The sequence below is a fragment of the Zootoca vivipara genome, chromosome 4 (assembly GCF_963506605.1).
Source record: "Zootoca vivipara chromosome 4, rZooViv1.1, whole genome shotgun sequence".
Taxonomy (NCBI): Eukaryota; Metazoa; Chordata; class Lepidosauria; order Squamata; family Lacertidae; genus Zootoca; species Zootoca vivipara.
The window spans coordinates 84,016,889-84,044,108 of NC_083279.1; the positions used below are offsets into that span (position 1 = coordinate 84,016,889).

General features: G+C 40.8%; 1 protein-coding gene across 3 annotated transcripts in view; it reads right to left on the reverse strand.

Moving 5' to 3' along the window:
* The window catches only part of DYNC2H1 (dynein cytoplasmic 2 heavy chain 1), a 151,362-nt gene that overhangs the window by 76,002 nt on the left and 48,140 nt on the right, over positions 1-27,220 (reverse strand). For all 3 annotated transcript variants that reach the window (XM_060273859.1, XM_060273857.1, XM_060273858.1), the window contains 23 exons: positions 26,517-26,672; positions 25,253-25,512; positions 24,179-24,425; positions 22,716-22,867; positions 21,309-21,453; positions 20,546-20,648; positions 19,273-19,440; positions 19,031-19,161; positions 16,121-16,369; positions 15,226-15,334; positions 14,353-14,466; positions 13,858-14,000; positions 13,237-13,315; positions 8,886-9,040; positions 8,599-8,736; positions 7,116-7,229; positions 5,878-6,038; positions 5,109-5,232; positions 4,412-4,533; positions 3,371-3,457; positions 2,706-2,832; positions 1,723-1,864; positions 445-554 (listed from right to left, as the gene is read on the reverse strand). In XM_060273859.1, the coding sequence (XP_060129842.1) occupies positions 445-554; positions 1,723-1,864; positions 2,706-2,832; positions 3,371-3,457; positions 4,412-4,533; positions 5,109-5,232; positions 5,878-6,038; positions 7,116-7,229; positions 8,599-8,736; positions 8,886-9,040; positions 13,237-13,315; positions 13,858-14,000; positions 14,353-14,466; positions 15,226-15,334; positions 16,121-16,369; positions 19,031-19,161; positions 19,273-19,440; positions 20,546-20,648; positions 21,309-21,453; positions 22,716-22,867; positions 24,179-24,425; positions 25,253-25,512; positions 26,517-26,672 (3,336 nt within the window). The remainder of the gene's footprint in view (positions 1-444; positions 555-1,722; positions 1,865-2,705; positions 2,833-3,370; positions 3,458-4,411; positions 4,534-5,108; positions 5,233-5,877; positions 6,039-7,115; positions 7,230-8,598; positions 8,737-8,885; positions 9,041-13,236; positions 13,316-13,857; positions 14,001-14,352; positions 14,467-15,225; positions 15,335-16,120; positions 16,370-19,030; positions 19,162-19,272; positions 19,441-20,545; positions 20,649-21,308; positions 21,454-22,715; positions 22,868-24,178; positions 24,426-25,252; positions 25,513-26,516; positions 26,673-27,220) is intronic.

The following is a 27,220-nucleotide window of genomic DNA, read 5'->3' on the forward strand; positions in this document are numbered from 1 at the left end:
AAGATAGGAAATGAAATTCCATGTGTAAAACATTCCAAATTTAGCACTGCAGTATCTTTCTTAGATTTTCAACTATTACAAGGATTTCAAATGCAGGAAAAGAAATTTTGAATGCTTAATTGGGGAGACACTGTTTTACTTACTTATTATTTATTAAATTTATACCACACCCTTCCTCGCAAAGGAGCCCAAGCTTTCCTAGATAATCTAATATAGTATTCATGGGATCATGGGTCCACTCCACAGACAACATTGAGTAAAGACAGAAAATGATGTAAAAGACTGCACTGAGGAGAAAAAGTGGCAGACAACCTCATTCTTCACTTCCCCCCCATAGACAGTCAGGTTGTAGCCTTTCCCACTGCACACACTATCTCAGTATGAGAGTACTATCATGCTACACAGGCAGTGCCTCAAAAAGAATAAAAAAGCAATACAATTTACCTGTAAAATCACAAGGGCATTTTCTATTGACAGATCATCCGAGGGCAACCCTTCACTTTTCCAAATCAACTGCTCACTCTCTGTGCTCAGGAATCGCATAAGATCAAATTCTAAGAAACAGAAGACGCTTCTTTAAATTCCATTAAATTTGTGAGAGCATTTTATGTTTGTATGGCTTCTCACCATTTAGATAAGCATCCAGGGCATATTAAATTGTGGTTACCTCCCCATATTATATATGTGTGTGTTATTTCATTAAGGGGCCTCATAAATAAAATAAATAAACTGATCACTGAGAGCTAGTTGGAGGGACAACCCCTTATATAGAACACATAGCTTGCTTTCATTGGATTCTAAAGCACAATTCGCACACAAAAGTCAAAACAGATTATCTGTTTCTAAGCAGAGGGTAGCTGGTATTATTTTGTTCAAGCTATGAGATGACCGGAAGAATCCGCAACCAGGGAGAAGAAGCGATGGAAGAAGAATGGAAAGATTTTTAAACTGTATTTTTTAAAAAATATGCTAAAGTAACATATTAGATCAGAAATTAAGTTGTAAATAGACTGTGGAATTTAGGAATATGTGATATGAAAGGAAGAAAATAAGATTATGCAAGGTGATTAAAATGATTTAGAATTTGCTAACTATAAATGTGTTAAAGAACCACAGGGAGGGGAACCCGAGGAGGTCCCATTATACCATGTGAACTGATACAGAAATTGTTGTTTTATTGTTATCTGCTTTTTTCTTTTTTTCTTGTCTTTTTTCTTTTTCCTTGTTCTAATTCTTTATATATTGTTGTTATTTTTGTGAAAATTCTAATAAAAATATTTTTTTTAAAAAAAATTGTTCAAGCTCTACAGTGGTACCTCAGTTTAAGAAGTTTGGTTTACAAACTCCACAAAACCGGAAACATTGTCTTGGTTTGAGAACTTTACCTCGGTCTAAGAACGGTGGAAGGGCACCGGCGGCGGGAGGCCTCATTAGGGACAGCACACCTCGGTTTAAGAACGGTTTTGGTTTAAGAACGGACTTCCGGAATGGATTAAGTTTGTTAACCGAGGTACCACTGTATTTGAAGAGGTTTCAGAAGTTCCCCTCCCCCTTCCCTTGATGTAGAGAGGTTACCTATGACTATGTTTAAGAAAAGGAGTTACAACTCTGCTTCCCAGTACAACACTACTGACTAATCAATGTTCAATTGCACATAATTATACCTTATAATTCTGATTGATATTTCATTTATTTTCTTATCAAAGATATAGCAAGACCTACTTTCCAGATTAGCTGATTTTGTCCATGAATCCAAACTTGCTTTTCTTTGATCTTCAGGGGCAGCAGAAAGGTAAGTAATGAATGCAGCAGACAGCTGAGCTCTCATTGGCAGTGTACTCAATTCATCTGCTATCTCTGAAACCTGAAAATAGATTTCCAACACGATATTGTATTTCTTTGTGTACTTAAGTGATTTTCTTTTACATGAGTAGAGCAGTCTTATTAAATAATAATATAGCCACACTAGTAACTTCGTCAGCCTTGAATAATTTTCAGGGTCACAAGACAGACAACATGTAGAAATGCATACTGGACCCATCACATATCTCATCCACTCCATCTTCACATGCAACGACTTCAACTTAAATGCCTGTGAAAATACTGCAGGCAAGTATAGGCTTGGCATAGTTTCTTCACTATCATGTGCTAAAGCTTTTATAGAATGAATTTTTTTTTATGTTATCTAGTGAATCTCCACTGAGCACCACTGAGCAGAGAACATCACTGAGGATTGGGAAAAGCATGATAAATAACTGCATGTGCCGAACCTGATGTTAGACAAGTTCCAAGTAATGGTAAAACGAGAGAACTGTGCTACCTTAATACTTAAGGCAATCAAACCTAGCATAGAGGTGAACCACAGCCTGTAGTGTCACAACAGAAGACAATAAATACATTGTTCATGCTGCCTGCTATTGAAGGCACCTATTGCCTTCACTATAAGAGGGGTGTGTGAAATGAAGCTATGCTTATTCAACAGTAAGGAACCTTAGATTAACTGCTAAGAAACCAAAATCAGAACTAAAACTGAAAGTAAGAGGTGAATGCCAAGAAATATGCAACAGTAAAAGAATTCCACACAATTACTCTACTGTAGAATGTCATACTGTACAGAGACATTTAAACTTTCTGAAAATAAAACACTGACTTAGGTTTGAAGAAGAAAAGGCATATTTATTTTTATTGAAGCTTTAGCAACCAACCTGTGAGTTCCATCTTTTATGCTCCCTATCAAGTTGTTTGATCAATATTTCTGCAGCTTTCACTGTCTCTTGTGCTTTAGCAACTTCTGCTTCAAGCTTAGCTGCCTCACTTGTTCTGGCCTGGAACCTGTAGACCAACTGAACTATTAAGACTTAAGGAACAAAAGAATGCGTTTCGACATAAAGCCTTTTTTAATTTCAAAATGCAAGTGATGATCACTTTTTGTAAAACATTTCAAGGCAATTTAACAATGAAAAACCATCAACAAGAACGTTCATAATAATAATTTAAGTCCAATACAGATGCAGACAGGTGGAGAAATTTCCACTTAAAAGGCCTATTGGAAAACAAAAGTCTTCAACAGGTGCTGAAAAGATAAAAAAAAATAGGACCTGTCTGGTATGTAACAGCAGAGATTTGAAGGAGTAGGTGCCCCTACACTAAAGGCCTGATTGCTACATCTTCTGGAGGAATCCTGATGGAATTGTGCCAGGAGGAGGCCCTCTTCTATAGATTGCTTTGTTTGGTTGAGATATATATTTGGTGAGATTATCTTTTAGGTATTCTTGTCCCACTCTGTACACAAGTACCAATAGATGGGACATAATTAAAAGTTCTAATCACTTAATTAAAAATGTAAAGTGTTTGGATGAAAAATACATACCTATCTCTTAATTCTGCAACCCTTTCACCAACAGAATTAACCAAATCTTCTAGCTTCTTTTTTCGATCTTCTGTTTTCCTTAGATTACTGAAATACATTAAGAATAATTGAGATCCTTACCAATCAACACACACACACACACACACACACACACACACACACACACTTTGGGATCTGTAGCATATAGATTTAACCCTGCTGTGTGGAAATCTCTTGGGCTCCAGATGGGATATGCCTCACAGACAAAACGTAAGCAAAGAAGGAACCTTCAAGTCCTGGTTTTCTCCACCTGCATCAATCTCTACCTCAGTGGCAATACCAGGCCTGAGAGATCTCAACATGGCAGCACAGCCCCCCAGGGCAGCCAACAGGTGGGTGGTCAGAAAGATGCAGGCAAAGAAGATGAGACCAAGGCCATGGGCAGGACTAGTCTCCCAAATTAATAAAGAATTAGCATAAGACTGGGCAAAGGCTTTAGGAGAAGATATCTCCCAACCAACTAGCCTCCAATCCACTTCTTCTCCCTCCCCCTCCTCCTTTCTTATCTAGGGATCTCAAACCATGCCAGATCACAATAGAGCTAATGGGCCCATGCAAGCTTACTTGAAAGTAAGTCTCAGACTGACACTTGCAGTATGCACAGAATTACAGCCTTGGCCTAATGAGATAACATATTAATCCAATTAGATATAATAGGTAACAAAATATTTTCCTAGTGCCAACAACTGTTGGTATAAGACCAAGAGTAAACAACAACCAGTGCAAAAAGCATTATCGATTCCAAACTATATTTCATAGGAATGCTGAATTTATTTTTCAGACTTGAGTCAAAGTCTTCTTCCATCAGATTAGTCCCATGCTTCCAATGTAAAACTAAACTAAACCATGCCTTGATCCCAGGTTAATGCAGCAGGAGGACTGGGGAAGAGCACTATGGCTGTGGTCTTCACTTTAGGAACCCAAACATTGGTTTCATATTACTTTCATATTACTGATGAGGAATTAAAAGCAACTGTAAGAAAAAAAAAGTGCATTACGTACGCTTCAAGGCCTGCCTGTTCAGTTTCCAGAGGTTGAATTCGTTCCAGGACATAAGAATATTGAACATTGGCTTTAACCCATGCAGCTAAGGGTGCTGCTGCAATACTGGCCCTTTTAGCGTTCTGAAATATTGAACCATACTCATATTATGCATCCATTTTAACTGTTTAAATAAACTTCTATAAATATATTTCTTCCATCCCCACACATAAAATAAGCAATACAAAATCACTGGCAATTGTACCCTGCATTAAACCAATAAAATGATTAACTATAAAGCAGCACTGTCATTTCAATGTATGAAAATAAATAAGTTTTTCCCCCTTTCCCACCATTTCTGTAACATTGGATGATGAGTGATTCCAATATGTACTTCATTTAATCAGTATTTATTATTTCATTTTACAGTTCCTTTTTAACTAGCTCTTTACTCTGCCTTTCAATGTACTGAACCACAAAAACGTCTACAGCTTCAAACTGTATTACAATATATTTAAAAATAAATTGAAAATTGAGTAGTCAAGCATAACACTACAGAGTAATTTTATGTGTGTCTTCTGCAAAGTAAGTGTTGCTTAGTTCAATGGAATTTACTCTCAAGGAAGTGTGTATAGGATTGCAATTTGAAGTAGAAGCAGCAAATAACCAGTTGCAAAAGCACACTGTCATAAAATTGTTAAGCACACAAAGAAATTACCTTTGGATCAAAAGATCCCTTATTTTTAGCTAGAAGTTCTTCCACACTCTCACGGATTTCCTTTGGAATATTTCGAGCATCAAAGGTTGCAATATCTTCCCTCACACCTCTTTTGGCAAGAAAACTACAAAATATATTAAATGACTGAATACAAAGGCAGAAATGGGCATTTCATAACAGGTATCGCTGTGGTCTTTCTTTGGTATTCAGAATAAAATACATAATCTTTGGGAAAGATATACAACCAAGTTGTTTTTCTTAACAATAGTTCCCCCCCCCCCGGTCCCTGGATTTTATTCTTAGGAGAGGTAGGCAGGAAAGCAAGGTGTCAGAGCAGCAACAGACAGCATGACAGCACTTGCCTGGTCTCCCAATATCTAATCACTGCTGCTTCCTGGGGGGAGAGGGGGCAGGGAGGTAAGTGTGGTACAAATGCACCAGCAGAGCCAGTCTAGCACTCCTGCCAATGTGTTTGCATTGGACTGACTTTCCCACCCCCTCTGTCCCCATAATCAGCAGAAACTCAGCTGTTGGGAGGTCAGCTAAATGCCACCACCCTACAACACCATCCGCTAAGGCATCAGATTCTGCATGATCTGGATTATTCCCAGTCCTGACGACTTGGGGTTTCAGTATTTTGATTGTGATTTTATTAATGTGTTTTATTAATGTGTTCGTTGACGTCGCTTGTAAGCAACCTTGGAAGGATTTCTGTCCTGAGAAGCAGACTATATATATAATGAAATAAATAAATAAAATCTTCAATTACCTCTTCATGCTGACCCATGATGTATCAAAGATGCCCATCAACCGTAAGACACCCTCTAGTATATCTCTAATTATGTCAGGTGGCATACGCAGGGAGCGGATTTCTGACAGAGATTCTGGTTTGATATTTCCTACGGCTAGCTTAGCTTCGTTAACCAGCGGCTAAAACAAGAAAAATAGGGAAATTACCAAAGTTGATTAGTTTTAACAAAAATTTAACATCACCTTTTTAATTGCAGCTACAATGTCTCAATAATCTCAAAGCTTCATTAAAAGCAGGTGGCAATAAGGGGGAAATATTAATTTAGGTCTTATGGTCACTGTTTATGAAAAATGGATGAGAGGGGATTGGGCAATAATAAGCAATACTCCCTCTCCTGTCCAATTTTCCCACTGTGACCACTAACGAACCTTTCCACATTCTGCTTTGCTCCCAGCCCCACCCCTTGGTCGCCTTGCTTATTAAGTGTGTTCTTTCCGTTCCTCATTTCACTGCCAACAAACATGGCTAGTTTCTTCACTCCTTGCCAGGCGTGAAGCTGTTGGTTCATGCTGGGGCCAGAATTTGCATAGTTCCACAATATAGGTGAAGGGCCATTAAAAAGTACCTTAAAGGGAAAGAACTAGATGAGGACCAGAACACTAGAAAATAAGGAGACTGCTAAAAGAAAGCAAAGAGGAGGAGGAAGAAAATATAATGGAAAGACAAGCAAGGATCCAATGAGGAGTCATAGCTATGTGCCTTCAAGGCAATGAACTGAGAGCATGTCACATGACAGCAGAGACCCCCTCAAAAAGTGATGAGAAGCAACATGATACTAGCCTGAGAGAGGCTTCTTACCCCAATACTCATCTCTTCCTAAATCCCTGCCCCTCCAATCACTCCAAGTCTTGCTGCTCTGTCAGAAAGGAAATAATCCTACTCCCATTAATTTAATGGCCTATCCAGCCATGCCATGGAGATTATCTCCACAGGGACCAAAGTTAGCTTTAAGAAGCTTACATGAAAATAAATGGAGATGCTCACATACTTTTGTTTTCACTCTAGTCAACATTCAAAGCCATTATGCACTCAAGCATGTCTTTTTCAGTACTTGTCCCCTTAAAATATACATAACTCATTCTTGATTGCACATCAAGAAAATAATGGAGCACAAATAAAAGCTCCATGAAGCTCCATTATGTTCTTTGTGTTTTATAAACCAGGATCTAAAACCAATAAAGTTCCATTGTGATTACCTGAACCTCTCTCAGTTCATCCTCAATTATCGTTTTCCTTTCTTCGATTTTTACAACTTCTTGCGCTATTTTTTGTTTTATTTTCTCCATTTCTGATTTCTGTTCACTTGCATCCTGTAAGAAAATAGGTATTATCCACAGGAGCTAACAACATGCCCCCCCCAAACCAAATTCTTGGGTTTTAAATACTGCATCCCTGCTACTCCGCAAGATGAGGACTTTTATCCTTTACGGTGATTTTGTACTAGTGCACAGATCAGCCTGGTGCATTGATGCAGAGGCTCACAGAATCAGAAAAAACCCTGCTTCCCCTGGCCTTAAGACTCAACCCAGCCCTTATTATAGCACAGCAGCAGTCACCCACAGTTAGGTTGCTCTCTCTCTATATAAATATATATACTGATTGATTGATTGATTGATTGAATGAATGAATGATTGATTGATTGACTGATTGATTGAATTTACGTATATTCCTGCATTCAAGACTACTTTTTAACCCAGGAAAATCTTCTCAAAAGTCGGGGGTCGTCTTATACGGAATATACGGTATATACTGCCCTATACCTGGGAGTCTCCGTGCGGTTCATAGAATAACATCAAAATATAAAACCTCATATATTTCAAAATAACAGATCTAATATTACTGGTAGATCCAACATGTTAAATCTTGCAATGTTGACAATGGCAAGAAATTTTGCCAACGTTTTTCTCTGCCAATGGTGGCTTCTGCAGAAATCTCTTATCAGTTTCTTCTTCATGCTATTCTCTTCCTACCACATTATCTTTATTTTTATTTATTTCAAGATTTCCATGCAGACCTTTTGACAGTAATGGACATCGAGGTAGAACAACTTCTCAACAACTTACTGGGAGGAAGGGGGCAGGCAGGCAGGTCACTGCAGTGCGTACACATCTGTGAAGCCAATCTGGCACTCTTGCCAGTGTGTTTGCGCCCTTCCCACCCTTTCCCTTCCTGATAAGAGCAGTGGCTCATCTGTCGGGAGTTTAAGTGAGCAATGCCACCCCAGCGCATGTCCACTGCTGTTTTTAGAAGGAAAGCGCTCTCAATGCAGCTTGCATTAAACACTTGTCAAATATCCAAGAAAATTAAACCAGCAGTTAAAACACTGCAAAAAGCAGCAGAGTACTCTTATGAAATTAAAGGGAGTAATTTACAATCAACATGTTTAAAACCAGCAATATAAGCCTTTAAAAAATTCAAAACAGCACCATCATTAAAAGCAGCTCAGTATAAATGGGTTTTCGAGGCTCATTTAAAAGCCAGCACTGAAGGGGCTGCTCCCCTCTCTCCAGAGGATTCATCTTTCTGTACTAACTGCGCTCTTTTTCTCCACCTTTCTATGCCTTGTTGATTATTTCATTTAATCTTTTTGAGCATCTTTATTGGCATGCCATCAAATGGACAGTCTCCATTCTTAACCTTCATGTAATGCGTTTGCAACATTATGTTTATACACATTACCTGCATAGAAACAGTAATTTCTTGGAGCGCAGCATCAGCTTCACCTTGCTTCATTTTCAGCAATATACTTTGTTCTTCAGCTTTCCTGTTCAATTCATCAACAAGAGCTTTTGCTTCATTCAGTTTAGCTACTCCAGCCTAATTGACAAGTGGAGAGTGAATAAGTGTCATTTAGATACTAAGAAATATACAGAAACAATACCTCCTTATTTGGACAAAAAAATCCAAGACAAACACATTGTTTTGGAAAGATAATGCAAATCCAAAGTAACCTATGTCTTATATACCTGCAAATGGCTTTGTCTTTTAATCAGCTCTGCTCTTTTGCCATTATGGATGGCACGATACATATGCAGGAAAGTCAAATATCTTCTGGGTGTAGCTCCATAGGGTTTACATGAGTCATGGATCATCAAAAATGACTTCAGGAACTCAGAATCACCTATGAAACATGTTTAGGAAATAAACATTTATACGTAGGCAAAGAATATACAAACACAACTATAACAAAAAACCAAATTATTTGAAGTATGGCAGAAAAGGAACTGTTGTTCTCATCTAAAAGGTGTTTCTCCTTCAATGATTTGAAGCTCTCAGGTGGGAATGAGTTCCACCTGGTGCTCAAAGGCAGAAAACACAGTAGTTTTGAGAAGTAGGTGGCTCTCCTCTTCCCTCAGGCCCCAGTTCCCTTCCAGTCAAGTTACAGATAAATAACACAACAATCTTAAAAAGCAGAGACACCACCTTGCCGACAAAGATCCATATAGTTAAAGCTATGGTTTTCCCAGTAGTGATGTATGGAAGTGAGAGCTGGACCATAAAGAAGGCTGATTGCCGAAGAATTGATGCTTTTGAATTCTGGTGCTGGAGGAGACTCTTGAGAGTCCCATGGACTGCAAGAAGATCAAACCTATCCATTCTTAAGGAAATCAGCCCTGAGTGCTCACTGGAAGGACAGATCCTGAAGCTGAGGCTCCAATACTCTGGCCACCTCATGAGAAGAGAAGACTCCCTGGAAAAGACCCTAATGTTGGGAAAGATGGAGGGCACAAGGAGAAGGGGACGACAGAGGATGAGATGGTTGGACAGTGTTCTCGAAGCTACCCACATAAGTCTGACCAAACTGCGGGAGGCAGTGGCAGACAGGAGTGCCTGGCGTGCTCTGGTCCATGGGGTCATGAAGAGTCAGGCACGACTAAACGACTAAACAACAACAACAATGCTTTTTATTTCTTTCAAAATGTCTGTATTTACATAACCTGAAAAGCCTGAGGGGTATGGGGTAGTAATACAGTCAACAGCTTGACAAAGCAAGACAGAAAAACTTGGGCAAACCTCCTCAAAAGAACCCTGAGGGGACTCAAATAGCCTGGGTTGAATGAGGTATATTACATCCTCTATGACAGACATGGTCAAACTCGGCCCTCCAGCTGTTTTGGGACTACAGTTCCCATCATCCCTGAACACTGGTCCTGTTAGCTAGGGATGATGGGAGTTGTAGTCCCAAAACAGCTGGAGGACCAAGTTTGGCCATGCCTGCTCTATGTCATCAGAGCTGTTCCTCCATGTGCCTCTCATCTGCCAATCAATTGAGGAGAGTAATCCTCCCGCCCCCCCAGTAGGCCCAGGCTTATTTTCAACAAGCTGCTGTATAGTGTACAACATGAGCAACTATAGCCCTGCCTGAGACCTATATGGCAATGGACACTGTTAGTTCAGTCGTACCTTGGTTGACAAATGCCTTTGCAGTCAAACATTTTGGCTCCTGAACGCTGCAAACCCGGAAGTGAGTGTTCCAGTTTGCGAACGTTCTTTTGGAAGCCGAACATCCAGCGGGGCTTCTGATTGGCTGCAGGAAGCTCCTGCAGATAATCAGAAGCCGTGCCTTGGAAGTCGAACGGACTTCTGAAACGGATTCCATTTGGCCTCCAGGGTATGACTGTATCCGATTGCTGGTGTAATTTGGAACAATGGGTGAAATTGCAATGCTTGGGCCAGGTCTTGAGCAGCCTATGCCCCATCTGGATTCTGTTTAGAGAAAGACCCAGCTGCAAGTGGGTGGCTAGAAACAGTGCAAAGCCAAAGGGCCTACAACATGATTCGTCTATCATCCATATCTCCAAGGAAAGTTTGTACATGCAGAGGGGAGTATAAAGCCAAGGCTGCATTCAGCAGCACTTGGCAGAAGTGTGAGGTATTCACAGGAGTGTGAGGTATTTGCTCAGTTGAAGGTATCAGTGTTGAAGCAGGAAATTACAGGCTTCTTCTTCTTTGACGATCGCTCATAGCCGAGTAAGTTTGTCTTCCATGAACACAGTCTAAACAGTAAGTCCGTAGGTGACTGTGGAGGCCATTTCTGGATCCACATGACCTTCCACAGTGGAAGTGGGGATGGTTAACGTTGATTAATTTCAATTGGTCAACTCTGAGTAGGATGTAGCCGAATAGACTCATAGGATCTACTCTGGACACAGGCAGGAGACAAACTGAAACATAAGAGAGCTACTTCCTCAAACTACCGTGTTTCCCCTTTTTTAAGACACCGTCTTATAACTTTTTTTCCTTGTCTTGTTTTTTAAAATTATGTTTTTATGGTACCTTAAGGCCTCCTTGGCCGGCCGGGCCGAGGGCTCGGGCTGCTGCTGGGTGCTCTGCATGGTGCTGCTGGGCGCTCTGCGCGGCGCTGCAGCAGCAGCACGTTCCAGGCACCGAGGTGACAGGTCGCTGGCTCTTTGCTCTGCCCAGCGCTGTCGGGCGCTCGGCGCTGCGGAGCGCTCCGCCCTGCAGCCACCGATTCCAGCGGCGGAGCGGCAGGTCTCTTCGGCCGGGCCAGGAAGAGGCCAGGCCGCTGGCTCGGCGCTCCGCCAGCTGCAGGGCGCTCTGAGCACTCGGGGCTGCGGAGCGCTCTGCTCTGCAGCCGCCGATTCCGGCGGTGGGGCGGCAGACCTCCTCGGCTGCGGCAGGAAGAGGCCAGGCTGTTGGCTCGGCGCTCCGCCTGCTGCAGGGCACTCCGAGCACTCGGCGCTGCGGAGCGCTCCGCACTGCAGCCGCCGATTCCAGCGGCGGGGCGGCAGGTCTCCTCGGCGGGGCCAGGAAGAGGCCAGGCCGCTGGCTCGGCACTCCGCCAGCTGCAGGGCGCTCCGAGCACTCGGTGCTGCGGAGCACTCCGCTCTGCAGCCGCCGATTCCGGCGGCGGGGCAGCAGACCTCCTCGGCTGGGGCAGGAAGAGGCCAGGCTGTTGGCAGGCCGATCCTATGCGGAGCGAACCTTTATCTGCCCGCGCTTCAGCATGCAGGACCCGGGAGACGCTGCAGCGGGGAGAAGAGGCAAAGGGGGAGGGGGAGGGGGAGGGGGAGGTGGCTCCGGCTTCGCCTCCTTTCCTCCCTTGCAAGGCTCCTCGGCAGCCCCAGCAGAAGGCAGAACCTCGGGCCCGGGAGCCGCCAGCCGGCACTCACTGAAGGGAAAGGACCCAGCATGCCGGCGATGTGGCTCGTGGGTCTGTTAGCTGCCCCCATCGCTTGGATTCACACCGCCTCTGCCATTTTCCTTGGGCGCCGCACATGCCCGGCAGCAGCACGGGGGGGCTTCCCTCCGCCTTTGCGTCCTCCCTTCACAGCCCCCTGACAAACCCACCGCCTCCGCCGCTACCACCATCCTGCAGACCCGGCTCAGAGGTTTCGGTGGTGGTTTCAGAAGAGGGAGCGGGGGGGAGGGCCCGCTTCGGCAGAGATAAAAAACTCTCGCGCCCTGCGAATGCGGCAGGCGCGCAAGAACTAAACTAACTAAAACAACAACAGGGGGACGAAGAGCGTGCGGGGTGGCAGCAGTGGCGGAGGTGGCGATAGCGAGGCTGGCCACCCTCAGGAGCTCTATCCAGGGCCGTCTTAGGTATGGCTTATTTTCGGGGTGTGGCTTATATTTCTCAAATGCTTGAAAATCCTGCTACGTCTTATATTATGACTACGTCTTAAAAAGGGGGAAACACGGTATCTGTGTTTCTTGCATTCAGACACTAGGTTGAACTAGATTCCACTTGAGGATCTTCATCATCCATGGGAGAAGAAAATGTCATCCCAGGCATTTTCTTTAAAAAGTATTACAGTAAATTTAAAGCCACTAGTTTTAGTTTCTAGTATTACCCATCTTGACTAGAATCGTGCTTATTATTTATCTTCTGCATATACATTATTCTCTGCAGGTCACTTTTCCTACTGAAATTCTACCCAAGGTCGATAAAATCAAATTATACCATTGGTCTACTATTTTTTTATACAATGGATCATAATTTAATGTCCAAATGTCTTCAATATTTCTTGTTACCGGTACTTACACACAGGGCTGTCTTAAGCGTCCCTGGCGCCGTGGAGCGACGGATCCCTCCGGCGCCCCCCGCCCCCTTCCACAGGTGCTGCTGCGCGGCGGGCAGGCAAGCACAGTGTGGTTGCCGTGGGCACAGCTGCGCGGCGGACCGGCGGACCGGCCAGCCAGCGGACGGGCGCAGCTCGCGGCGCCCTCCTGGCGGGCCGGCCCCGTGGTTCCCTGCGCCACCCAGCCTGGTCATAGGGCCGGCCCGGCTTACACAACAATTTTGAAAGTACTTTAACTCTAACTGCTTAATGGAATAAGCAAAGATCTCACCAGAATTCTTCTTTCTGCGTTCCTTTGGTGTTTTAGTTTTTTCTTTTTCATCTGATTCAATAAACAACATTTCAGGTATCTAAAACATGAAGTTTAAGATAAAAACAAATAGCATCACTGGATATTTTTATTGCAAGTAGATATTTACCAAGGAAATATCATTGCATGAGTGCCACCCCTTCAGAGCTTAAGAAAGAATCCTGGATGCTCCTAGAGTGGTTAGTTCTGAGAAAATGGAGCTGAGCACAAGGAAAAGGCTTTTTTAAGGCTAGGACACTTAGAGTAATTGTGCTGTATCTCCAGGTTACACTGCTTCCACACCTTAGAAGCAGATGCAAAGATGAAAAAGTATGTGTAACCATCTACTTTTGGGTAAAAGGATGATGAGTGAAACCAATCTAGAACCATTTAAGATGAAGTAAAGGCTACATCTACATAGAATAGTAGTCCTCTTGCTCACTCCCTGGGTAGCCTGTCATTCACAATAACTGCTATCCCTCTATTTCAGTAATTAAATAAAATTGTGTAACTTTGAATATATGAATACAGTAGCAACAGAAATTAATCCGAGAGGGCATGAAATACACTGAATGGAACTTTAGTATTTCTCTCTGTGCTTACCTTTCTCATACTGTTTTCAGACCAACTCTCCATCCAGAGGACCTGACATTTCTTATGAAGGGCAGGATTACTTTCACAATTTATTGTGAAGTTCATATTAGTAGAATCCATAATCAACACAACATGAAGGTTCTGTTGAATTCCTAAAATATACAGAGTGTATTTGTAAATCATAAATGTTGTGTTTAATACTTTACAAAACATTTGTATATGGTATTAGGGGCTGTGCACCTACTTGCTTTTCTTTACATCACAGCCACAAGCTGGAGACAAACAAGATTTGGAACCCACCTCTGGGCTACATGGATTTTGTTTTGAAAAAGTATCCAGTAGGACATCAATTATTATGTGTTTATATAACCTAACGGATATCAATTTTTAGTAATAGATAATTTTTATCATATATACTTATAAAATTGCCATGTTCCTCCCCAGATTCCTTTGTAATGACTCACATACATATACACAAATACATACATACTGTAATTCACTTACTGTAAGTGAAATAGTTAAAAACTGGTCCTGTAAATCCATCTTGTGATGCTTGATCTTTCAGAGGAGACAGCAGTGGCTCTAATTCTTCTATTGTATACAAGCCAGGAACCTCACCTATTTCAGGAACAGGTTTTTTGAAAAATCTAAAATTACTAAAATCATTTTCAGCATTCCATTTTGTGAACAATTAAATAAATGTTTTATTTAACTTGAAAATATTTTACTTGAAAATATTTTAATTTGAACATAAAACCAGATAGAGGAAAATACAATAGTCTTACATTTTTCTCCTTTTTTAGCTGAAATTTTACAAATTTGACTTGTACAGGAAAAGCCAATACTCTTCCATGTCACTATAAAATAAACAATTAATTTACTATTTCCTTAAGAAATCCTAACTAGCCTTTTGCTTTAGGATGCAGGCTCCTTAATTTACTCTTATGTAAGCCACGGTGATGCCAGGAAATGTCCAATTAGCCATGGTTTCCCAGCCACTGTTACCAGAAAACTATGGCAACCAGCTTCTGGAACAAGCCAAGATCTTAAATTATAGTTCAAATTTGTTTAAGATTCTGGCTAGTTCTTAACTTAAGAGTAACCACAGTACATATTGGATCAGGCAACAATACAAACAACAGTTAATCCACAATGGAAGCAAAAGCTTCCAAAAAATGTGAGGAGGAGGAGGAAGAGAATGCAAGCTGGGGTTAGGGGGATAGATCAATTCTTGTAACACTGAACTATTGACAAGTGATATGTCTGAAGGCCATTGTACCCTACAAGACACAACTAGAATTCAGTGCCTATTGAAATTTGCAGCCGCCATCACATCAGGCCATATTGTAGGCCACTGACCTCTTATTTTAATCTTACCTGATGATAGCAAGCTATTGATCATCTCAAGAAATGTGGACTGGACAAACTGATAGTCCTCAAGCAACAACACAACATGTTGAGCTTCAATTCCCGCAAGCTGCATCACCTGGAAAAATGGAATAGATTGTTTATGGGAAGATATATCAACCTGCCAAATCAGTAGAATTGAAACATCACTAATAAATTATCTGAAATATTGAAAATAAAGTTCTCAAAATAAGATCTGTTTCACACTTCAACCTAGGGTTACATAGTATCTACATTTTCATGGTATAAACAAATGCAGCAAGCCACATAATATTTCAACACATAAGCTATAAGCATATGATCTGAGACTAAATGCAGTGAGAGGTGCCTGGCCTCAACTATTTTACTGCAGCTTTGGGTTTATCACAAATAACCAAAGGTTTATTTGACAAGTTATAAAATAATTCAAAATATTTTAAAGAAAAAATAAGTTTATGATGTGAAGTTATTGAGACAGTTGATATATTTCTTATGATACTATCCTTCTCATATTCAGATATACACCCCAAAATAGAACAGACAAGACTGAGGAAAGAAACAAACAAAACACAAAAGTATGGGAGAGACAGATAACACTTTTAAAAGGTGAATGGTATTAATCCAGAAATCTCGTCCAAACTAAAGCAGCTAATGGATAAACAAAAGAAACTGAAAATCCCTGAATTTCTACTCATTTATAAATACCACTTTAAAATAATTTAAGAAGGTATATATAGCACCATCCAGTTCAGCTTGGCACATATAAATAGCACACAGAAAAATGTTTCAACTCCTAGAGACAACAGATTGTCTAATAGTGATCTTCCTTTAATTTTTTTGAGAAGCCAGCTTGAATAACATACAATATAAATATATTGCAACTTACGTGTTTCAAATCATTTTTGAACTGCTTCATTTCATAGCCTCTGGAAATTTTGGGTGTAATGAGAACAGCTCCATGCATGTGACTAACCAATGAAGTAACAGTTCGACGGCCCACTCCACTTTGGCCTGCTAACAGAAGCGACCCGCCAGGAAAACTCAGTACTCTGTCTATTCTAGACACATAATCAAGGACTTCTGGGAACAGCAATATTTCTATTTCGTGGTTGTCACGCCCATAGTGAATAATGCCCTAAAGAGAAAGAATAAGTAAACAAATGTAAATGCAACCATTAAATATAATGATATTGCAACAGCAGAGACATAATACTGGTTTGTTCCTATGTGACCTACTGATTCTTGAGATATTCTAGCCAAAATGGAGAATTATAAAAATCCACTTTTATTCTAGAGGATAGAAGTTGCTTAATTCATTCTTCATAGGCTTCTCACCTCAATTTGTATTGAGGAAAAAAATGTTTGTACAGCTGGAAAGTTTGGGTGAGTGATGAAATCTGGTGGCCGGCTGCTGTGAAAATATCTTGCCAGCTATCCAAATGGAGTCTATGTTATTATTATAATACCAAAGTCATGTCTAGATCTCCCAGAACAGGAATAGAAGAACAGGTGATTCATTGATTCACGCATGTTCATCACTCAATAAGTAGCTAGAAGATATGAAACCACTAACACAGATGAAACATCACCATTAGTAGCATGTTAAAGGTAAAGGTAAAGGGACCCCTGACCATTAGGTCCAGTTGTGACTGACTCTGGGGTTGTGGCGCTCATCTCACGTTATTGGCCGAGGAAGCCTGCGTACAGCTTCCAGGCCATGTGGCTAGCATGACAAAGCAGCTTCTGGCGAACCAGAGCAGCACACAGAAACGCCATTTACCTTCCCGCCAAAGCAGTACCTATTTATCTACTTGCACTTCAACATGCTTTCGAACTGCTAGGTGGGCAGGAGCTGGGGCCGAGCAACAGGAGCTCACCCCGTTGCGGGGATTCGAACCGCCGACCTTCTGATCGGCAAGCCCTAGACTCTGTGGTTTAACCCACAGCGCCACCTGCGTCCCAATAGCATGTTACATCACCTCAAATGGGACCATTAGTCTTATCTGAAAGGTGCTTCTGAGTGGGCATTTGGACACCACCAAGTAGGTTGTGTTCCACCAGTTTCTTAAAGGCAGGGAAAGATTCACACTCTTCAGGAAACTTTTGGTCAACCCTCTCTTGGCTAGGACACCTAATAGTGTGGTATATTATTCACATATAGCAGCAGCAAATTTACCACAATAAGGCTACTTTCTGGACAGTCCAGTTTCCAAGCATGCGCCCAGCCATAGTCATCAGCATCAGCTATAGAACACCTCACTTGGTGGTGTTCTAGTGGCCACTGAGAAAATCCATTCAGATATGACCAACAATCCCTTCTCTGGTGAGTACTAGGATACCATAAAGTGGGTTGTTCTACAGTTGACCCTGATGACTGTGGGTGGGAATGAGCTGCTCTTTTAAAAAGTTTAGAGCCTCAGAGAGGACAGCAGAAAGGATAAACGAAGGCGAAGCCAACCCCCCCGGTAGATAAAACAATGAGATAAATCAATTTGAAATTAATCCTTAACAGTTAATTAGGACTGGGGAGGAAAGAATCAACTGATCAATTCATTTTAGGAAGGGAATCAAGCAATTCAGTTGATTAAATAATTTTGTTGATTAAAGAATGAGGTTGCTAAATGACAACAGACAATGATTAATCTTCACACAGATGCCGAGGAGAATCAGGCCAAAAAAAACCCAGAAAAAATACATTCACCACTAACCCTGACAGTACTGAAACACAAAGAAATAACTGGTCACTCTGAGAACTCGCCAACATTCATAAAATTAAACTTGTCTAACTGAAAATAAAAACCTGGAGAGCAGAAAGTGAATATGTATACATCTGCTTGAAGTAAGGCAGGAAAGTGAACACACACTCCAAGGGAGGTATGACCAAGAGCTTCCTGTAGAGTTTGAATGTTTTTCTGCATTCAAATAACTGGAGGAACACAATCCGCTTGGTGTGGTCCCAGTGCCTTTTTCAGCGAATTCACATATTCAGCTGTGAGTCAGCGAATTTTAATGATCAATGGGCAGTCATGTGATATTTACAATGATCTCTAATGGCTTATTCACACATACAAGTCACTACTGGATCGATGGAGTCAGCATATGATAAACATGTATGCTTTAATAAGCAGTTATACACATTTAGCAGCCATGTTGTAAGCCGCCTTGAGCATTGTTTCAACTATGGAAAGGCAGCATGCAAATAAAATGATGATGATAAAATGATGATGAGCCACGATAAAGGGTTAAAAGCTTAGAAACTTGATCCTATGCATACTTACATACCGGTAGAAGTAAGTCCTACAAGTAAGTTTATGAGGGACAACCTTAGCTGTATAAGATGCTGCCTTCAGGGCCATCTTAAGTGTATCTGGCGCCCTGGTGCCGTCGTTCGAAGATCCCTCCGGCGCCGCCCCCGCCCCGTTTCCCAGCACGTGAGCAGGCGGGCGCAGCGCGGCTGCCGCGGACACAGCCATGTAGTGCCCCCCTGGCGGCCCGGCACCCTGCGCCACCCAGCCTTGCCTTAGAGCCGGCCCTGGCTGCCTTTAGCAATTGTTTATAGAATAAGCAGCACTGTGTGTTTTTACAGCAGTTGGGGAACTCTTCAGAGCAAATTTTGGGGTAGTGAGGGTGCTACAAAAAGGAAGAGAGAAGGGGAAGTCCCATTGAATGAGGGAAAGTCTGTTTGTACAAGTTAGTATTCAGTCCCATATGAATTTCTCTCATATATATATATATATATATATATATATATATATATATATATATATATATATATATATATATATGTTTTATATACCTTTTTGATGACATCTTTTAGGTCTGCTGAGTTAAGTTTGCCAAGTGGCCTTCCATGGGATGGCAATGTTTGTCCTGGGGCCATAGTGGTTCCTAGTTCATGACGAGCTCCCCATGTTACATAGAAGCTATCTGCAAAAATATAATGAAAGTGGGGTCATATTATATTTTATATAAATTTAATTTTAATGCAATAAATATTGGAAACATGAAAACAAAACTAACAATTTTATTTTATTTTACCTGCCATGTTGTCCAAAATATCTGAACCCCAATCTCCTTGAAAAACTTTCATCAAAATATTATCAAATACATGAAGTTCCTTGGATCCAACAATTTTGTCACGAAAGAGACGGCGGGCTTCATAAGCAACAATTTCCAAAACAGTATCTGCCGTGTTTGTTGATTTCCCTATGAAGTATAAATTAATAATATACATTATAGAGTTCAACTTTTGAAATTCTATATTTCAACAGAAAGTCAAAATTAAAGCAGCAATATAGGTTACATACCAGAATGAGACCATCAAGAAGCAAAGGGGGGAATAAAAATCAAGAATGAAAATGAAGGCTTCAAAACTATTCTAATTTCAAAAGTACATGGTAAAATAAGGCTCTTCATAAGTAATAAACAAAAACAATACAATGGCACTTAGTAGGAATTTTCATTTAGGTCATTGGCAGGATAGCTGTCTAAGTATAGTTTCTCCACATCTTAGCAGCAAGTAAGACAGCAAAATGGTTTGACAAATCAATTTTTCTGCCAGGGCTATTTGCCCCAGCTCACTGTACCAAGAATTCAATGTTAAAAGTTCTGCAGTTTTCCGTATTTTGGTTATCACCCTGCAATAAATGAACAACGTAAATACTATTGGTTCCTTAGATACTAATTTCTCATTTTGCTCCTCTCAAATGGTTAAAAGAGCTACTTCTGGTGTGGCATATAGTTTGATGTGTAATGTTTGCCATTTCTGCAAATACCAGGTTCCAAAACTTGGATACAACGGGACAAGGCCATCACATTGCATTTATTATCTTTGCCAGACATACTGACAGTAGTATTGAACCTGAAGCAGCGTATGCACCAGAACAGTCTGCAGAGATTAAGAAGCAGCTTGGCAACTTCAACTCCAGCAAAAACTTAACTAGGTGCTTAGTCATAGAGCAGGGGTCAGCACACTTTTTCAGCAGGGGGCCGGTCCACTGTCCCTCAGGACCTTGTGGGGGGCCGGACTATATTTTGAAGGGGAAAAAAATGAACGAATTCCTATGCCCCACAAATAACCCAGAGATGCATTTTAAATAAAAGGACACATTCTACTTATGTAAAAACACCAGGCAGGCCCCACAAATAACCCAGAGATGCATTTTAAATAAAAGGACACATTCTACTCATGTAAAAACATGTTGATTCCCAGACCGCCCGCGGGCCGGATTTAGAAGGCGATTGGGCCGCATCCGGCCCCCGGGCCTTAGTTTGGGGACCCTGTCATAGAGAGTAAGTCAGAGTTACTCACCTCCTGTTAAATCATATCTGAACAATCCTAGAACCCACTGAGTAAGAATGCATGGTGTGAATAGGTAGTGGCTGTGGTCATCTACTGTGAATTTTGCTCGAACCTGGAAATATAAATGATGTCAAAACTACCTTTTTTACTACAAGACTACCACTTGTTTTCAACAATATATTGCAGTAATTATCCCCAGAATAAATGCATATACATTTACATGCCTAGAAGCACAATCCACAAGTTTACGTCCTACAAAATTCAATAGGACTTGCTCTGAAGTGCCAGTAAGTGTGCACAGGACTACAGAATTGTTTCATTAGTGAATAGACAAAATAATGGTATTCAGCATATAACTTAATCTCAGGGTCTAAGGTTCGAGCCCCACATTGAGCCAAAGATTGCTACATTGCTGGGGGTCCTCATAGTCCCTTCCAACTCTATGATTCTATGAATCTTGTTTCCAGGTGTATTGTACGCAGTGCAGCTGCATTGCTCTAAAAGACACTGCATTCAAATATTCACCATTATAAATATGACTACAAAGTTTAAAATCATTAAAACTTGGATACAGGAGAATCTGGTATACATACAGAAACAGTTTGTAAAGCACAGAGGAAACATAGAATGGGAGACACAATTGAACAGATTCATTTGCGCCACTAGGTATTTTGCTATTTCACCAGGGTGTAGACACTCTTAATACAGGAGACATAAATTCTACACCAAAGTTTATACTGTTTCATTAGAATCCAAATTAAATCATTTGTACCTGCTCATATACTTGAACCATAGATCCTGCCAACTGGTGGATTTTCGCCAAAGATCCCCAAGCAGGATGTTTCTTTAGGTTCTTGTGTAGGACAGGTTCTAAATATGCACTATAAATTGTTTGCAGCTGATCTCTTTCTGGATAACTAGAAAATGGAATTATATCAAACTTTCAGAGTTATTTTAAATCAATTTGTATTGTTTACTTAGAATTATTACTATCCGTATGAGCTGAACAGACCAAAAATGAAATGCAGTTTGGCTTATTTGAAGATCTTCATCCAAGACTGTTGCCAGTAAGTGGTTCAAAATGTTAATTTATAAGATCATTATATACAGTGACCATTTTGCACAAGGGTTCTATTCCTGGACCCCGTGTACATTGGTGGAGTGCATATAAACCTGCCCTGCCCCTATTATGCCCTCTTCTGGGACCAAAAGGACCTGTACATCTGCGGTCTCACGTCAATTGGATATGTACAAAATGGTTGCCGCCTGTACTTTTTTTTATCTAGTAACCAAAAGATGAGTCAGATCCAGACTGCATTAGCTATGCTTTCAATTAGATTAATGTGGGACTACCTTAATATATTAATATTAATAAACAATGGTGTTTCTGTGTGCTGCTCTGGTTCGCCAGAAGCGGCTTTCTAATGCTGGCCACATGACCTGGAAGCTGTACGCCGGCTCCCTCGGCCAAAAATGCGAGCTGAGCGCCGCAACCCCAGAGTCGGTCACGACTGGACCTAATGGTCAGGGGTCCCTTTACCTTTACCTTAATATGGATGATATCCAAGTTTAAGATCAGATGACTTTAAGATAATGGGAGAGAAAAACAAAGAGTTCTTACTAATGAGTTTATTCAACCATCATGGCAAAAGAGAAGGAATACAGTCTGCCCCCCCCCTTAATAGTGTTGCTCCTCCTGCCTCCCTTCCTACCAACAGCACTTCCCCTTACAATGGCCGCCAGGGGCTAATTGTCTCTCAGTCCTTTGCTCTTGCACCCTCAATAAACACTAAGTTCTGGGAGAAGGTTGGTCAGAAATACTCTCCAGTGATAATGTGTCAGCTGGCTGCTCTGTCTCTCCCCCCCCTTCTCCCAACACCTCTCAACTCTCCTGTTCACTTGTCTCTGAGCTGTGACCTTCCTCAAACCACTGCTGTAATTCAATACTGCCCTCTTCTCCTTTGAAAGCTCCAGGAGAAGGGGGGGGGGCGACCTCCACCATTCCTCCTCAATCTCTCCACCTTCAGTCCAGGCCCTGACAATAAGCATACTACTTTTCTGAGGATAATGTATGTTAAGCTATAATTTAGAGAATGTAGATGTGCAGAGGAATAAAAAGAGTTCGTAAATTCAAAGTGAGTCTAATATATGAAATATGAATTATTAAGAAGATACTTACTCAATTGCACACAAACGGACAATAGAAGTAAACCTGGATGTAAGTTTATGCTTTCCCAGTGTTCCCCCAGCAGACATGGAAGCCACAATTTGGATGTTTTCTAACCCTACCCATTCAAGATTTTCATCGTAAAATCCCTGATACGTCAGCACCTTGGGATAAGATAAAATTTACAGAACAGAGACATACAATAAGCAGATTTTTTAAAAAAATATTTGTAAGAGGCTTTTTTTAAGACTATGCAATAGCAGTAACTATGACTTTATGTGGTCTAATAAAGGGAATGTTAACTCTATGCTAAATGTATATATGCATACATTTCTTCAATGAGAAATGCTGAATTATGTAAACAAAATCTACTAAGGAAAACACACAGATTTCCTTAATTCATTAATTCTGAATGTATGAAATTTCTACAGTATAAGAAGGTACACATGAGGTGGGTAACGCTCAAAATGCAAGGCACTGTGGGGAGAACTAGTCACTGGGAAATGAGGGAAGACATGATCTTATAAGTTGGGAATGCTACAGCAAGCCCACTGTTAGCTGAAGAGACTGCCCAAATCACTACTGATGCTGTGAGCTCCATGGAGATATCTAAACAGGGCTGATCAGAGCAAGAAGAAGAATGGGTTGATAGTGTAGAACTGGATCCTGGACAGGAGCCCAGCAACCTGGGAGGCACTGATCTAGAGGCTGGGAAGGGACTACCTGATGACTCTGACATAAGATGTAGAATTCCTCCTCATGGTGCAACGTGCATTATGTAGCTTTCACTGAATCTTGAAGATGCACCTCTTTATCTGGGCCTTTGATACCTTTTCTGTATCTATAGACAAATTCCAAACCCACCCTGTTCTTTACACTTTAACCGATTTTAATATTATTATTTTAATTGTTGCAACCCCCCGCTGGAACCTTAAGGTGAATGGCTGGTAAGAAATCAAACAACACTGAATGGAAGCAATTTGAAGTTCATATAAATGTAGGTTGTCTTACATGTGACCTGTTTTTCACAATAATTGAACCAAAATGCTGCACTGCAAACACTTCTGAACTTGTTATTTAAACCAAACATTAGGCATCTTTACTTGTCTTGCCTACTCTTGTTAAGCTGCAAGATTTATTCTGTACCCATGTTTAATGTGCTGCATAATTTCCTATTTGGGGAAAGGACTAATGTCAGAATTACGACCTGAGACGGTAATGAATGAATAGCTAGCCATGCAGCTCACCCTTCTGAACAAAAAGTCTTCTAGTGACAGGAAAATAAATGTATTCAGAGAAACATGCTTAAAAAAATACACAAGGATTTTCAAGAAAAAAACATTATACCAGATATTATAGTGCAATTTTGTGAAAACATCAAATGTGACTCAAAGCAGAACAGGAAGGAAGTGTGAACTTCCTTCCTATACTGTACTAGAATTCTGAAAGCAACATTTAAACCAAATTCTATTCACCTGCTGCAGGAAAGCCACAAGTGTGCTTGTTCCCCATTTATCTGGTTTGGGCAAATTGATATCCTTTAAGTATAAAACCAGTCGTTCACAATCCTTTGGCCTGTATACACGCCCAGTATTGGTGCTTATCACCAAGCATGTCTGGCTTAATTTTTGAAGCAGATGCCGAGATGTAGTCTGTGCGCTGCAGTGAACTGTAGCAATTTGAGTGGACCGAAGCTGGGAAAAGGCATAACGAAGTAGCATTCTGGAGGGGGAAAATGAAAAGATGCAAATACAGCACACTGGGGGAGGGGGAAACATCTAAAGTCTGCCTTACCCATGTGAAATGAACATGCAACAACTAGAAAGCAAAACATTAACCTTGGGCAAGTACATGGTTTTTACATGAGTATTCATTACAGCACAGCTAGTAACTAAACTTTAAAATTGCTCTCATCCTTCAGGCTTCTTTGAATTTTCAGTTATTTGAGAGGCTGATTGTTCTTGCACAGCACTTCATTTGGAAGCTTCTCTCTCATTTTGCTAGCTCACAATTAATCCAAATCCCACCCATAACTCACCCTCAAGTCAAAGCTCCAACCACTTTGGACTATCTCTAGCTCAGCTAGAGCTGGTTCCTTAAATGTTCGGATAAGCTCTAGACTTGCAGAAGCAACATATAGCCTAGGACCTGGGAATAGTTGCCCAGGCGCTAGATTGGTATGCATACCGTAGGTATTCAGAGCCACAGAAATGACTGTAGGTGTTCTCTTTGACAATAAATTCTTAACTATTTGCCATGTTCATTCCTTTGGCTGGGGAGCACCCCTGACACCATGTGACAGCCTGACATGCATGGAAAACCCACAGCAACCTGCTTATTCTATTTTAGGAATATTCTAAGCAATGGAGCACAGGCAGTAGTCATAGTATAAAGAAACAGAAGGGGGAAATTCACATGCCTGGAGTAACAGAACAGATCCATCAGGGAACATTTGATTTTCAAGTAATACTGCCATCAACATCATTTTAAGTATTAGTACGGTAGTGCTGCACTGGTATCACAGTTAGTATGAAAATGAAAATACATACCCTTTTCCACATCCTTCAGGCCCAACAAGAAGAAAGGGCTGCTTACTATGAAAGCCTAGCCAAGGTTTAAAGTAATCCAAGCCTCTTTGCATATCAGGCGTTTGAATGACTGGAAGAGTCTGGACATTGCTGAAATCGTCAGCAGTCAGGTTTTCAGGCTTTTTCAATTGGTATGACATTAGGCGTTCAGTATCTGGATCATAATAGGTGTCCAATGGTTTGTTGGGATTCGGTGGAGACTCACGTGCCCAAGAAAAAACCTTTCAAAAATTATATTAAAACATTTTTAATGTACTAAAAATACCAAACGTAATTGTTATAAAACACACCCTTCACAAACGCATCTATTTATTTCACCAGATTTTATTCAACGCTTGATTGAAATAAAACCTCAAAGTGAATAAAACAAAAAAATTATTTAAAGAAATAATTAAAGTCAGTACGCCAGAAACCGGATCGAAACGTTATGTCAACGTTCTATATGTCTGGATATAGAAACCTGGATACAGAAAATAACTGTATCCTCTTTTCATCTAGAAAATCATCTCCCAAGTTTGAATGTGTCAGTTCATGCTTAAAACATGAAAAGCATGTTCCCTTCTAATGATTCTACAGAGTTAGATCTTGATTGTCAGCCACATTTTAGTCCTATTGGAATCAATGGGACTAAAGCATGACTTAGACTCGATCCAAAACACCGAATTTTCATTCTCCACCACATGAAACACAGGTTTCTGCTACTCAGGTTATAATTTCATTATTATTTATTAGACTTATTAGTCTCCTTTCTTCTTTTTCTTTTAACAAAACTGATTGTGACTTTCAACAATAAATATTCACAGGGATGTGGCAAAATGGCTTCACCGCTGTTCAACCTCTCTACATAACTTCTCTTGCTTCTGTCTGAGAGCCAACAATAAAAAAGCTTAGCTTCAAAAAAGTGTGCTATTTTTTTGTATTGAGACATGCAAAACTTGTACAATGCTTTATCTTCTTATGTATCTAGAAATCACTGTACATTTTCCCTCATCACATTGTTTGTTATGCAAGGAAATTTGTTGCACTTCACATCTGGTTTAGACTATTAGGTTTTGTTTTTGGTGGTGGTGGTGGGTTTTTTTACAACTGAGTGCCAATATCAGTTCTTGGCTATTTTTCTTCTTCTTGAGATATATTTTTAATCTTAAACTCTCTCTCTCTCTCCCCCTCCCTGCCTACCCTGAAACTGCTAATGAGATGAATAATTTGTTCTTCTAAATAATACCTCTTTTGTAAATTCCTGCCGTGATTTCATGTTGAGATTTCCGCCCAATCCTCTTATCAGGCTGATTATAAATTGTCCACGTTCAGTGCACTCATGAAGATGAGACAAACCATTCATTACTGTTCCAACCAAACTTGTTTCTACCACATAGTCATTCTGTAAAAGAGAGCATGCAGTAAGCAACCTGTAAACTCGTTTGCAACAGCCGGACCAAGTCTCAGTGCAAGAGTCCTATTTAAGTAGGGAGGCAAATATTAACAGAAACTTGAGGGTGGCCAAGACAGCACTCAAAAGTACATATGCAATCTCAAAACATCAGTCTTAAAAAAGCTAGATGTCTGGTAGAACATCTGTCTTAAGAAGCAACACATAGGTTCTATCTACTATCTTGAAACATTTGCTCTGGGAAGTACACAGTGTTAATCCCCATAGGCTCCACAATCAACAGAGCAATGGATAAATGATGAGCAAGAAGGAAAGATAGGATGGGACTGACTTACTCCCTCCTTCTGCCTCTCCACTCTCTCACACCTCAAATGTGTTCTGACCTCAGGGATACCAGATGCTTCTTGGCCCATGAGACCAGGGCTGTCCCCTCAGAATGGAGAGACCCGATCTGATATCCCCTTGCCTGTTGAAGCTTTGGTCACAGTGTTGTCCATGCAGATGAGTAAAATAGAATACATGTACACGTGAGTACTGGT